The 12,220-nt window shown below is 36.9% G+C and overlaps 2 protein-coding genes across 2 annotated transcripts; both read left to right on the top strand.

Annotated features, from left to right (window-relative positions):
* The first annotated feature begins 4 nt into the window (after positions 1-4).
* LOC105391899 (gastrula zinc finger protein xFG20-1) lies at positions 5-4,395 on the top strand. Its single transcript, XM_048623218.1, has 8 exons — positions 5-463; positions 546-634; positions 715-840; positions 1,377-1,484; positions 3,046-3,261; positions 3,513-3,624; positions 3,711-3,815; positions 4,192-4,395. The coding sequence occupies exons 1-8, from the start codon at positions 230-232 to the stop codon at positions 4,336-4,338; spliced, it is 1,137 nt and encodes a 378-aa protein (XP_048479175.1). The 5' UTR covers positions 5-229; the 3' UTR covers positions 4,339-4,395.
* A 1,155-nt stretch (positions 4,396-5,550) lies between these two features.
* On the top strand, positions 5,551-12,092 carry LOC119691200 (ATP-dependent DNA helicase DDX11). The gene is made up of 13 exons (XM_048623133.1): positions 5,551-5,796; positions 5,922-6,042; positions 6,231-6,565; positions 6,758-6,924; positions 7,230-7,470; positions 7,696-7,963; positions 8,186-8,502; positions 8,763-8,927; positions 9,887-10,111; positions 10,428-10,616; positions 10,844-10,950; positions 11,207-11,367; positions 11,693-12,092. The coding sequence occupies exons 1-13, from the start codon at positions 5,674-5,676 to the stop codon at positions 11,884-11,886; spliced, it is 2,613 nt and encodes an 870-aa protein (XP_048479090.1). The 5' UTR covers positions 5,551-5,673; the 3' UTR covers positions 11,887-12,092.
* Positions 12,093-12,220: the final 128 nt, after the last annotated feature.

Raw genomic sequence — 12,220 nt, forward strand, 5'->3', positions numbered from 1 at the left:
AAATGGTGCACAACAAATTAACTCACAATCAGATATAGAGAATCAGAAAGATATAAATGATATTTATGAAAATATTTGTAAAATAGACACAAAAACTGAAGAAGTAGACAGTCACAATGATTCTGATTATGAGCAACCTGCACTGTTTATAAAAGAAGAATATTACAAAGAACCAGCTGCAGGTACCAGTGAAGATACCAAACTCAATGATGAAAGAATTAAAATTAAAATGAAAAGAACTAAAAAGAAAGGAAATAAAAACACTGAATTGCCTGAGAACAATGAGTTCAAATACAAAGGGAAAATCAGAATAATTGAACTAACTGAAGCACAAGTGCAGGCTGAAAGAGCTAAGCAAGCAAGTAGTGAGAAATACTTGAGGTTACCGTACAAGTGTGAAACCTGCATTCTTGGATTTGATTTTGATAATACATTTAATGAGCATAATGAAAAGAAACACCCTGTAAGTGTAACTTAGTTATGCCAGTTTTCATATTACAAATAATAATAATAAACATAAAATGTAACAGCCTTGTTTTTTTCAGAAAATAGGCAGTTTTACATGCAATATATGTAAATCTGTGTTAAACACACAGTCATCATACAGGCTTCACATAAGAAATCATTATAAAAGGTATTGTATATTCTTCTAAACATTGTACCTACCTATCTGGCTTAAAGTTTTGTATAAAATAATTTATATAATTTTTTCAGATATGAATGTGAGCAATGTGGCAAGCACTACTCTAATTTACATCCAATTTTAAAACACTACAGTGACATGCATGAAAAACTGGAAACAGCTTATAAATGTCCACATTGTGATGACTTTACTACCAAGTAAGTTAGAGCTCTACACCATGCGTATGATTTAAACTTGAGGAATATACATAAAATATAGTAAATTCCTATCTCTACTTAATCTATACTTTCGGGGATTACAGATGTGACTCGTGAGCATATTATATGTAGCTAAATTCATCTCATCAAATCTTTATTTGCTAAGTAGGTATTAATTTTATTTATTTATGCTTTATTGCGCAATTTACAATCGTAATAATGTACAATTAGGTGGACTTAATGCTAAAAGCATTTTCTGCCGGTCAACCTGCAGGAGGTACAAGGATCAAAAAGTATGGGTGTGCAAAAAAGGAAAAAAAAAGATGAAAATATAATTAACTATGATTGTGAAGTTCCTAAAATAAAATAATACCTAAACCCTAAAACTAAGTAAATAAATATATATATGACCCTATACTTAATAATACTAAAATACTATACAATACATATAATTCCTAAATATATACAAATATATTAGGTATTAGGTATTGAGTAACATGTTTATTACTTCACCCATCTTTTATTACTTCTTACAGCAGTTACCGAGCCTACAGATATCATATTGAGAAGCACAAAGGGCAAAAGCAGTGTGCGGAGTGTGGCAAAACCTTCTCCAATACATCTGGCCTGAGGTGCCACATATAGTAAGTCTACACATGTAGAATTATGTATTTGATGCTAAAAGAGATATTGATTTATCTATAACGAATTCTGATTCGATAATTCATTATATTTTCAAAATATTAAAATTTACTTCGAAAATGTTACAGTACTTTTCAATTGTCTTACTTCATTGCTGGTGTAAAGATGGATGAAAGAAGGTTTGAATAACACAAGGTATATATTATAAGAAGAAATGGATTTCAAACACAGGATTACTTTAAAAAATTAAAATCTCTCTTGGTCTTTTGGGTGTGGCTTTATTTACAAAGTGAAGTCTATCAATGTGATATATTTTATTCTTTAATTTGTTTCATAATAAGGCGTCATGAACAATAATTTTATTAAAGTTGCAATTAAATTCACATTTGAAAACAAAACCAAGAACGATGTGTAATAGCAGCTCTATACATATAATGGACAACATTTCATTTTCTTTACCCTATATTTTTATTAGCTATTCGGAAAGTTTATAGAAAATTAGTGGACCCGTATTTTTTTATTTTGTATAGACATTAATTTTTGCATGTTATTTTTAACTTTAACGTTAATTATTTTAAAACCGGAAGTGACGTCACATATTAGGCTCAATTTTTATTTTTGTCTATTGCCCGAGTTTCGAAAAAAAACATAAATGACACTGACAAGTGACATTTGAACTTTGTTTACATGCCAACCAACAAATGGGTCATTTTCAAATGACATTGATATTTCTGATGATGGAAAGTAGGTACTTATCATGTAAAAAAATAAGCAGAAGCATTTTTTCAGGTGTGTAGGCGGTGGCATGCTCTGGGACATATTATATAGTGGTCATCTCTTAATAAAAAATTTAAAAAATAGTACGAAAGTGTCAGAACAGAATTAATGAAAATGACCCAAATAAACAACAACGTCACGATAAAACGTCAACGTCAATCAAAAATGAAAGTGACAGTTCATTTGTTTTTAAATCTATGGGCTTTGATCATCAAAATGCATCGCACCTGATGCATGACGTCATCAGCACTTTTTTACTATTTTATGATTTTCTCGAAAATTATACATCCAAAAAATCCATAACATTTTTTTTGTGGCCTTTAGAGTTAAATCTCGAAATGGTTTTCGATTTATAGCAGCTTTAGTTTTTTGAAATGTTGTCCATTCCACAGAACTGACTGACAAGGACCTATGACCGATTGGTGACAGCCGCCGACAGCCCGAATTGTTTTCGATTATGTGCACATGATATTGACTCCTATTTCTTTCAAGCAAGGTGCAAAATCCAAGTGCATTGTTTAAGGCTCTTACGTTTCAATGATTCGGGTGTTTCCGGGAATACGACAGTTTGCGCAGATTTGCATGTGCATATGGGAGAACTGTACATAGTAGTCTTTTTTGTCACTAGTAAGATGTAATAATCCTACCTAGGTATGCTCATTTTATTTAAGTATCCTACATTTATTTGTACTAGTCACAGGCAGTAGTATCTTTGGTTCTCTCAATAAATACTAACCACATACTTACCTAAACCGAACTCACATCAATTGTCTTTTCATTTCACAGTTCAGTGCACAAACAAACGGGTGCATTCAAGTGTGTGCCGTGTGACAAGGTGTTCAGGTACCGGTCCAGTCTGAAGTCGCACCGTCACTCGTGCCACGGGGAGGCGGCGGAGGAGCAGCCCTTCTGCGGGGACTGCGGCACACACTTCAAGACCGTGGGCAGCTATAAGAACCACCTGAAGAAGCACAAGAACCACAGGAATGAGAATGATATTAAGTAAGAAATTACACATTTTCCACCGTATTGTAGACTAAGTATAATGGTTTTGTTATTCTGAGCTATGTTGTTTTAGTTATTAAGATTTTAAGTAAGTATATTTGTCTCTCAACTCTCTGGCAGGGTTGACTGGAAGAAATCGCGTTTAGGCGATAAGTCTGTTCTGTACCTACCGCTGTATAAAATATTGATGTGATGTGGGTGTAACTCACTAACTCATTTATCTTCATTATACCTTGAATTTTTTGCAGATATCAATGTGATATGTGTAAGGCTAAATTTATTTTGAAGCATCATCTGGTGGATCACATGAAACATACACACTTAAATATATCCGATGCGAAATGCCTGATGTGCGATAAGGTAATAAATATTGTTTCTTCTCAATATCGAATGTAACGTAAAACGTAAGAGTATTATGTAATTTAATGGTTATTTTTCCTCTGCAGTCATTCAAAAGCAATTATAATTTGAAGAGACATATCACCCAAGTCCATGAAAAGACACCACTACCGAGGAACAAGATATGCGATCATTGTGGAAGAGGATTTACGGTACGCTATCATGTTTTAGTAAAATTATTCTTTCATTTACTGCAGAGTACCTAGTCCAAAGTAGACTCGGGAGTTAAATATCGCAAACAGATAAAGAAACAGTATAAAAATGGCGACCGTTATAGTAGGAGTACCAATGAGTATTTTATTAACAGATCTACGATTACGTTTTTGTAGCGCCAGATAGACTGGACTGAAACCGTCCGCCATTTTTAAATTGCTTCTGTATTCACCGGCGTTATAGGCATCTGAGATGATTCTACCGACCTACTAGCAGCTTGCTATCATGAAAATCATTCTATTTTATTTGATGTTCTCAAGGACTTATATTATTTAGTCCTTAGATGTTCCCTAATCCCACTTAATTTTTCCACAGACTACCCACATTTTGCGCACTCACATACGGACGCATACGGGAGAGAGACCGCTGCAATGCGACCACTGCCCAGCGACATTCGCGCACTCAGCCTCTCTCTACACACATAACAAACTTGTACATAAACGACTGAAAAAAATACAGTGATTAATTTCCTCTTGGCTTTTAACGGTAAAATGAAATAAATACTATTGTAAAACATGACTGTGTGTATCTTTATTAAACAAAATGCATCCTAGACACAAAAAAATAAGAATGAAATATTTGAATATTCATACATTTTATGCGGCCCTTCTTTCGTTAGGGATAGGCACTAAAGCACACTAAAGCGTACTTACTCTATTGACTTCCATGGACTAAAGCACTACACTATGTAGTGCTTTAGTCTATGGAATAAAGTGAGAACATTTTAGATATGAGTAGGGCGTCCTCGAGATTTGGACGAAATAAAACGAGGTTAGTTTTTAAAGGACTTTGTATTTAAATGAAACGGCAATGGGTAGCTGTTAATATTCTGAGTTCGAACTCAAAAGTACAGGGTGGGCCAGCGAAAAGTTTAAATTTAAAAAATTCACAGAAAAAAAATTATAAGAAATATTTCAAAAAATCTTTTTTTAATATAACGTCAGAAGTCGGGAATTTTTTTTGAAATAATAATAGTGTTCATATGACTACCGTCACGACTTCGGCACTCTTCCAAACAAGAATGGAAATTTTGTTGCATAGAGACCTCGGTATTGTCATAGGAAGTGTTACGAGTGTTTCTGTCCCCTAAGCTATAGGAATTTGAGGTTACAATTCGATAACGTGGTTCCAGCAACACGAAACCACTTGTTCCACGTGAATTGAGTCCATGCCGGTAGTTTTAGAAATTTTCCCGGAAAAGCTGATTTCACGGATAGGTGATATCCTGGCCACCCAGGAGCTCTGACCTGTCCCAGTAGTTTTTTTTTCTATGGGGATACCTGAAGCACCGTGTGTACATCCATAAACCAAGGAGGCTGCGTGAATTAAAAGCAAAGATTAGGGAAGAGATGGTGGCAATACCAACAATATGCAAAAGAGTATTGACAAATTTCCATTCTCGTTTGGAAGAATGCCGAAGTCGCGACGGTGGTCATATGAACACTATTATTATTTTTTAAAAAATCCCGACTTCTGACGTTATACCAAAAAAGATTTTTTGAAATATTTCTTATAGTTTTTTTTCTGTGAATTTTTTAAATTTAAACTTTTCGCTGGCCCACCCTGTATTTGAACGAGTCTCTGGAGCCAGTGTACAAATAGAACGGACCTCTGATCACAGACAAGAATAAAGTTTTCTCTTTTCTTTTGACAGTCCGAGTTTTGCCGGTTTGTTTACTTTGTTTGTTATTTTTCAAAGTTTTCGACATAATTATAAAACTGAAAAACGTATATTATTTGTATCTGGTAGTTTGTTTCCTAAGGTATTTAATTAATTAGAAACTTATCGATAAAGATATGGAGGAGATAGAATTTCCTTTCCCGTTCAAACCTTACGACATACAACAAAAGTTTATGAAGGAACTGTATCTCACATTAGAAAAGCGCGGATTGGGAATATTCGAGAGTCCCACTGGTACTGTAAGTATATACAATTATCCGTAATAAGATCAAATACAACATTGAACTTACTGCATAGAGAAAAAATAATGACTTACTGCTTAATTTTCTAACATGTTTCTAACGGATTCTAACCTCTATTTTAGGGTAAATCATTGAGCATTTGTTGCGGAGCTTTACAGTGGTTGAAAGATCATGTTCAAAAAGAAGAAGAACAATTAGAAAAAAGTATCACCCAGCTCAAATCTGAAATTTCGTCACAAACATGTAATAATCTTTATTTTTAACATTATTTAGTAGTTGATGTTTTTGAAAGCTATAACCATAAATGTATATAGTACTATTTTGCTATTTAATTGTTCAAAGGATCTTAAATGCTGCTAGTAAAAAACCTACATGTTAAAGTATTCATTAATAATCATTAAATGATTTTAAATCTTCATATTGAATTACAGCTAATGATGACTGGTTACAAGAAGAATATGAAAAAATCAAAAAGACACAAGTACTGGCTGAACTAAACTCTAAGCTAGACCACATAAAGAAAAGAAGAACCTATTTCTCAGATTTAAAATCCCGAGTAGCAAAACAAAAAGCAAATTTATCAATTAAAGAATCTGTAAGACTTAAAGATTTTAGTAAGAAATATGATAAGGAAAAGGAAAATATTAATGAAGAAAATAAGGAGCCTATTGCTGAGGATCATGATCTTATTTTAGAAGAATTTGAGGAGAAAGAATGTTCTGATGATGAAGAGACTGAAGAGAAACTAAATGATAATAATACTAAGGTAAAGTTAAACTAAAAGTTAGAGAGTCAGAAATTTATGGGTATTTTTTTGTCTGAATTGATTTTCAGTTTTAGGTGCTAGATATACCTTTGGTGCCAAGTCCTTAAAATTGTAATTAATTGCTTGATTGATTATTTATATTCTGAAAAGTACAAAGTTTTTCAATGCTACCTCGTTACCAACAAATTACAGATATACATAAGCAGCAGAACTCACAGTCAACTGTCCCAATTTGTTGGTGAGATCAAGAGGACGGTGTTCAACGAGGACACCAGGGTGGTGACGCTGGCCTCCCGCCAACACTACTGCATCAACCCTGATGTTGCCAAACTCAAGAATGTCCACCTCATTAATGAAAGGTATCCTTGAATCTGAACTAATATTGTAGGGAAGAAAGATTTAATGTTTTTTTTTGTATTGAATAAACTCCTGAAACTACTAGATCTGTTGTAACTTCATTAGTTCCCTTGAAAGGTGATGCAAAAGCTCTCATGGGAAAGATTATTTAATAGATTATAATACTACAAAAGCTTATTATTTATAACTGAAACTTTGTTGAATAACTATAAAACTCTAACTCATTAAAATGTTAACTGTATCATCACAAATGAGTACCTATAACACTTTTAAAAAATTACTCATGTTATTAAACTACGAATTTCAGATGTCTAGACATGCAAAAGTCAAGCACAAAAAGCACAGCAGTAGATGAAGATGGCAAAGTGCTGAAGAAAACTAAAACAAAGTCCTGCACAGCCTGCCCTTACTACAATCAGAGTAATGTTACTAAACTGAAAGAGAGATTGCTAGTTGACATTATGGACATGGAAGATTTGCTTAAAAATGGGAAGGAGTTGAAAGGCTGTCCTTATTATGCTTCTAGGGCTGCCTTGGAAGATGCCCAGGTTAGTGCTGAATTCTTATAGTAAGTCAAGTCTATGCATATTATCTATGGTCGCCACCATTAGTGGTCAAAGCAAGGCACCCATAGACTTTAAGTTGACCTTAGTTTAAAGTTCATTCAATGATAAAGTACCTTAAGGATCTTTAAAGTAATTAATTTAATAAGAAGGTTTATTCTAGTCAGTAATCTGAATCCTGTAAGACTTCTAACATATGTTATCTTTCAGGTAGTTTTACTCAGTCACGCGGGCATAGTGAGCGCGGGGGCGCGCGAAGGCGTATCATTACAACTAGACAACAACATCCTCATCCTTGATGAAGCCCACGGGCTAACCGCAGCCCTGGAGTCCGCACACTCGGCCCCGGTCACTGACAACCAACTGACAGCTGTCAATACCTTCCTCAAGTTCTACATAAACAAGTACAGGGCAAGATTGAGTAGTAGAAATCTACTTTGTTTGAACCAGCTGAGTTTTGTGGTTGGGAAGTTGTGTGGTGAGTTTTCTTCTGGTTATGAGTTGCATATATTTTACATTTGTTAATTCATTTTACATATTTATATCCATCATTGAATTTTTTGCTGGTGATGATGACGATGATTTAATCTGAATTTAAGATTCCATTACTATTTATCCACCTCCTACCTAACTCTTATAATATTTGAACAATAAGTTATTTAAAAAGGATTATTAATATTACTATGTAAATAAATTACAGGAATAATTAAAAGTAAATCTGCTGCAAAGAAAGAAGAAGACACAACAATATTTACAGTTGAAGATTTCGTTATCAAAGCGGAAATAGACCACATGAACTTAAGACCACTCATTGAATTCTGCAAAGCCACAAGGTTAGCGCAGAAACTGCATGGATTTTCTATGAAGTACAACCAGCAAATGCTAGAAGATGAAGCTAAGAAGGTGGAAGTTAAGAAGAAAAGTTCTTTAGAGGCGTTTCTGAAGAATATCTCTAAAAAGAAAGTGGAGGAAGAAGTGACGGTGCAACCGGTAGTGGAGGAAAAACCAGTTGCTCAGGTATGGATATAGGATATTATGATAGTAGGTATTTTAATGAAGAATGATTATTTAAAACTTGTTTCGGAAAATATAGCTCTTGTGTTTCTTACTCTGTTCTTGACGAAGCGTCACATGAAAATTACAGTATAGTTGCCTCCTTTCTGTTATGTTAGTGTTAGGGCTGTTCAAATTCAAATTTCATCGAATTTATACTCACCGCTTCCCTTCGCCGCAATATGTCATACTGGTTCCTCAAAAAGTCAATTTACTTTCCACAGGCTACAACTTCAGCCGGCACCGCCCTCTACGCGGTGCTAGAGCTACTCCGCATGCTATCCTCGCGCTGCTCCCGCGGGCGCGTGTCTCTGCGGCGCGCGCTGCTGCGGTACGAGCTGCTGGACGCCACCGCCCACTTCACTGACGTCGTCACTAGATGTCGCTCAGTGAGTTATACTGTACACTACAACCTACAGTCAGTAGCTAGAGCTACTCCGCATGCTATCCTCGCGCTGCTCCCGCGAGCGCGTGTCTCTGCGGCGCGCGCTGCTGCGGTACGAGCTGCTGGACGCCACCGCCCACTTCACTGACGTCGTCACTAGATGTCGCTCAGTGAGTTATACTGTACACTACAACCTACAGTCAGTAGCTAGGGCTACTCCGCATGCTATCCTCGCGCTGCTCCCGCGGGCGCGTGTCTCTGCGGCGCGCGCTGCTGCGGTACGAGCTGCTGGACGCCACCGCCCACTTCACTGACGTCGTCACTAGATGTCGCTCAGTGAGTTATACTGTACACTACAACCTACAGTCGGTAGCTAGAGCTACTCCGCATGCTAAACTAATAATTAGATTTGACCAAAGATGAACAGTAAACTATTTTGTAAGATGATAAACAAATATTACTTCCTTTCAAATTCCTATTCCTATTCTATCCTATTCTCTGTGGGGGTGTAAGTACCTGCACCTGGCTCTCTCGAGTTTAACCTTTGTGCATATCCCCAAGGTCTAAACTGCCTTCCTAAGCTTGGACCATTTCCCACCACGCTGGTCCACTGCGGGTTGGTGGGTTCACATATCTAGATGTGCTAGATCTAGACATGCAGGTTTCCTCACGATGTTTTCCTTCACCGTAAGAGTGATGGTATACATTGTACTTAAGTTAAAAGAACTCATTGGTACATATCAGCGCCGGGATTCGAACCCGCATCTCTGGCGTGAGAAGCGGGCGCTTACCCGACTGAGCTACCACGGCTAAAAAAAAAAACATTTATTTCTAGCATGGCTCATAATCACACAGCACACCTTTGTTCCTTAAAACCTGTCTAGATTAGGTCGCACTACATATTATTAACAAATCAACTGTATGAATCCCAATAACGTACTAACCACCTCCATCCATCTGCAGGTAGTGGTAGCAGGAGGAACTATGGAGCCGATAGCCGAGTTCCAATCACTACTGAAAGGCGACGACCCCTCTCCTCATGACGTCACCAGCCCCCGTCGTGACGTCACCGTGGTGCGGTGCGACCATGTCGTGCCAGCCGAGAATGTGCTGGCTGTGTGTCTGTCCAAGGGACCGTCCAATTTGAGCCTTAATTTCTCGTACGAGAGTCGCCAGTCGAAGCCTATTGTGAGTTCGTGTTATACTATAATCACTACTACGTATTACTCCCTAAAAATATTTTCTATGACACCGATAGCTTTATACTAAGTATATGCGTAGTATAAACCCTAATCGCCAATGGTGTTATTTTGAATCTAGTAAAATATATTTCTTTATCTTTCTATCAAAAAGTTAAAGCCAAATCATACCTGCTAAATTTGTAAATAGCTATTACTCTACAACTCAACACCACCCGCCCTCTTTTAAATACCCTAACTACATAATATCTCACGAAATATTCCTTTTTTTAATACATTTTTATTGTTTAATATTTTGTCATCAGCTAGACGAACTGGGCCGAATCCTACGCAACATATGCAACATAGTACCCGGCGGTGTCATATGCTTCCTGCCGTCCTACTCGTACGAACAAACCATCCATGAGCATCTGAAAACTGCAGGCGTGTTGGATGTCATCGGGAAGAAGAAGAAAGTGTTCAGGGAACCCAAGAATGCTTCAGATGTGGAACAGGTATGTGGGGGATTATAAAATGGGAGTTTTTTTTTATTTCAGCGATACATTTTATTAAGATTGGAAGATCACGAACTGGCAGATGTGCGTTAGTTAGATGAGGAAGTCCGAAGACCCTTCAGACTGGACATATTCTTGACCAGTCAAACTGATAACATATATTATTAACTTGTGTATGTTTTCAGCACCATAATAATAGCAATTCTAATAATTCTTTCTTATTTTAGGTATTGCAAAAGTACGCGCTGGCCGTGAAAAACAAAGACAACGGCAATACTGGAGCCTTGCTGCTGAGCGTGGTTGGAGGAAAACTTAGTGAAGGACTTAATTTCAGGTATTTTTAACTGTATATTTCAGTATCTACCTACCTACCTACTATCTAAGTCAATTTAGACTGCGAAAATTCTTCAGAAGCGCTATATTTTTTTCTATCCTAGATCCTACCCTAATACTTTTAACTCACGTGCTTCCGCATAAAAGTGAAAACACATTTACGTATGGCACCGCACAGACAACATAGTTTTACACCCTTGAACCCCCAAGATTTTCACCTCCTACCCATGGACCTAAACCCCAATTCACCCCTCCAGTGACGCGCTCGGTCGCTGCGTCCTAGTCGCCGGGATGCCGTACCCCAACTCCCGCTCTCCTGAACTGCAGGAGAAGATGAAGTACCTGAGCCGCGGGCGCGCCGGCGCCGGGAATGAATATTATGAGAACCTGTGCATGAAGGCCGTCAACCAGTGTATAGGTTAGTGCCGTAGGTTACTGTATTTAACCAATGTTGAAGGTCACATATGTACCCAGAATGTATGATGGTCGTACTTACTGTCTTCGTGATCTAAGCGCAGAAGCTTGTCCTATGAGTTTGTGTCTCTAAATTGAGGTTTAGATCCGGATATGGATGTACTTATGTCGTCAGAATTCGAATTCGTCACAGTTCGTCCCGTATCACAAAGTTTTGAAACCTCCTAAAGACCTCTATCATTACGACCGCAGTCCGAAACCTGTTCAATCTCATTCCTTAACTGTCACAGCCTCTGAAACACAAAACCTACATCACAATACATTTCCAGGTCGCGCAGTGAGGCACGTCAACGACTACGCTTGCGTGTTATTGGTCGACGAGAGATATTCAAGACCACACACAGTGTCTGCACTACCGACATTCGTTCAGAAATCACTCACCACCAACGCCAACTTTGGACCCACCATCGGGAGTATAGCTAAGTTTTTCACGAGACATAAAGATAAGGATAATGTTAAATAGAATATATGAAAGTTGTTGGTGCAATGGACGTGTGCCTATTTGCCTAATGGTTGTTTGTTCAACGATTGGTGTGTCAATGTTTAACAATTATTACTATAATGCTCTCTGAATTGTGATAAAATGTATATGAAATAAGTAAGTTATTAATAACTATAATTAAGAACAATAATTAGTGCCTTAATGACATGTCACAAGCTTTTTTTTAATCCTTTAACTATTAACGTTTTAACCACTAATTCGTTAATATTTTCCGTAGATATTATTCGTCAGATTTCACAAAACAATCCCACATGCTGGAAGTTGCTTCCAGGGGAAAGTTCTTTAACGTCACTTA

This window comes from Plutella xylostella, chromosome 9 (assembly GCF_932276165.1).
Source record: "Plutella xylostella chromosome 9, ilPluXylo3.1, whole genome shotgun sequence".
NCBI classification, from domain to species: domain Eukaryota; kingdom Metazoa; phylum Arthropoda; class Insecta; order Lepidoptera; family Plutellidae; genus Plutella; species Plutella xylostella.

What these genes read in the sequence shown, in the direction of transcription:
- LOC105391899 (XM_048623218.1), top strand. Translation starts at nt 230, where the DNA reads ATGAAAAGAACTAAAAAGAAAGGAAATAAAAACACTGAATTGCCTGAG. An exon ending in ATAATGAAAAGAAACACCCT is followed by an intron (nt 464 to 545) that starts GTAAGTGTAACT and finishes TGTTTTTTTCAG; the next exon opens with AAAATAGGCAGTTTTACATG. An exon ending in AGGAATGAGAATGATATTAA is followed by an intron (nt 3,262 to 3,512) that starts GTAAGAAATTAC and finishes AATTTTTTGCAG; the next exon opens with ATATCAATGTGATATGTGTA.
- LOC119691200 (XM_048623133.1), top strand. Translation starts at nt 5,674, where the DNA reads ATGGAGGAGATAGAATTTCCTTTCCCGTTCAAACCTTACGACATACAA. An exon ending in TCGAGAGTCCCACTGGTACT is followed by an intron (nt 5,797 to 5,921) that starts GTAAGTATATAC and finishes CCTCTATTTTAG; the next exon opens with GGTAAATCATTGAGCATTTG. An exon ending in GGCCGTCAACCAGTGTATAG is followed by an intron (nt 11,368 to 11,692) that starts GTTAGTGCCGTA and finishes ATACATTTCCAG; the next exon opens with GTCGCGCAGTGAGGCACGTC.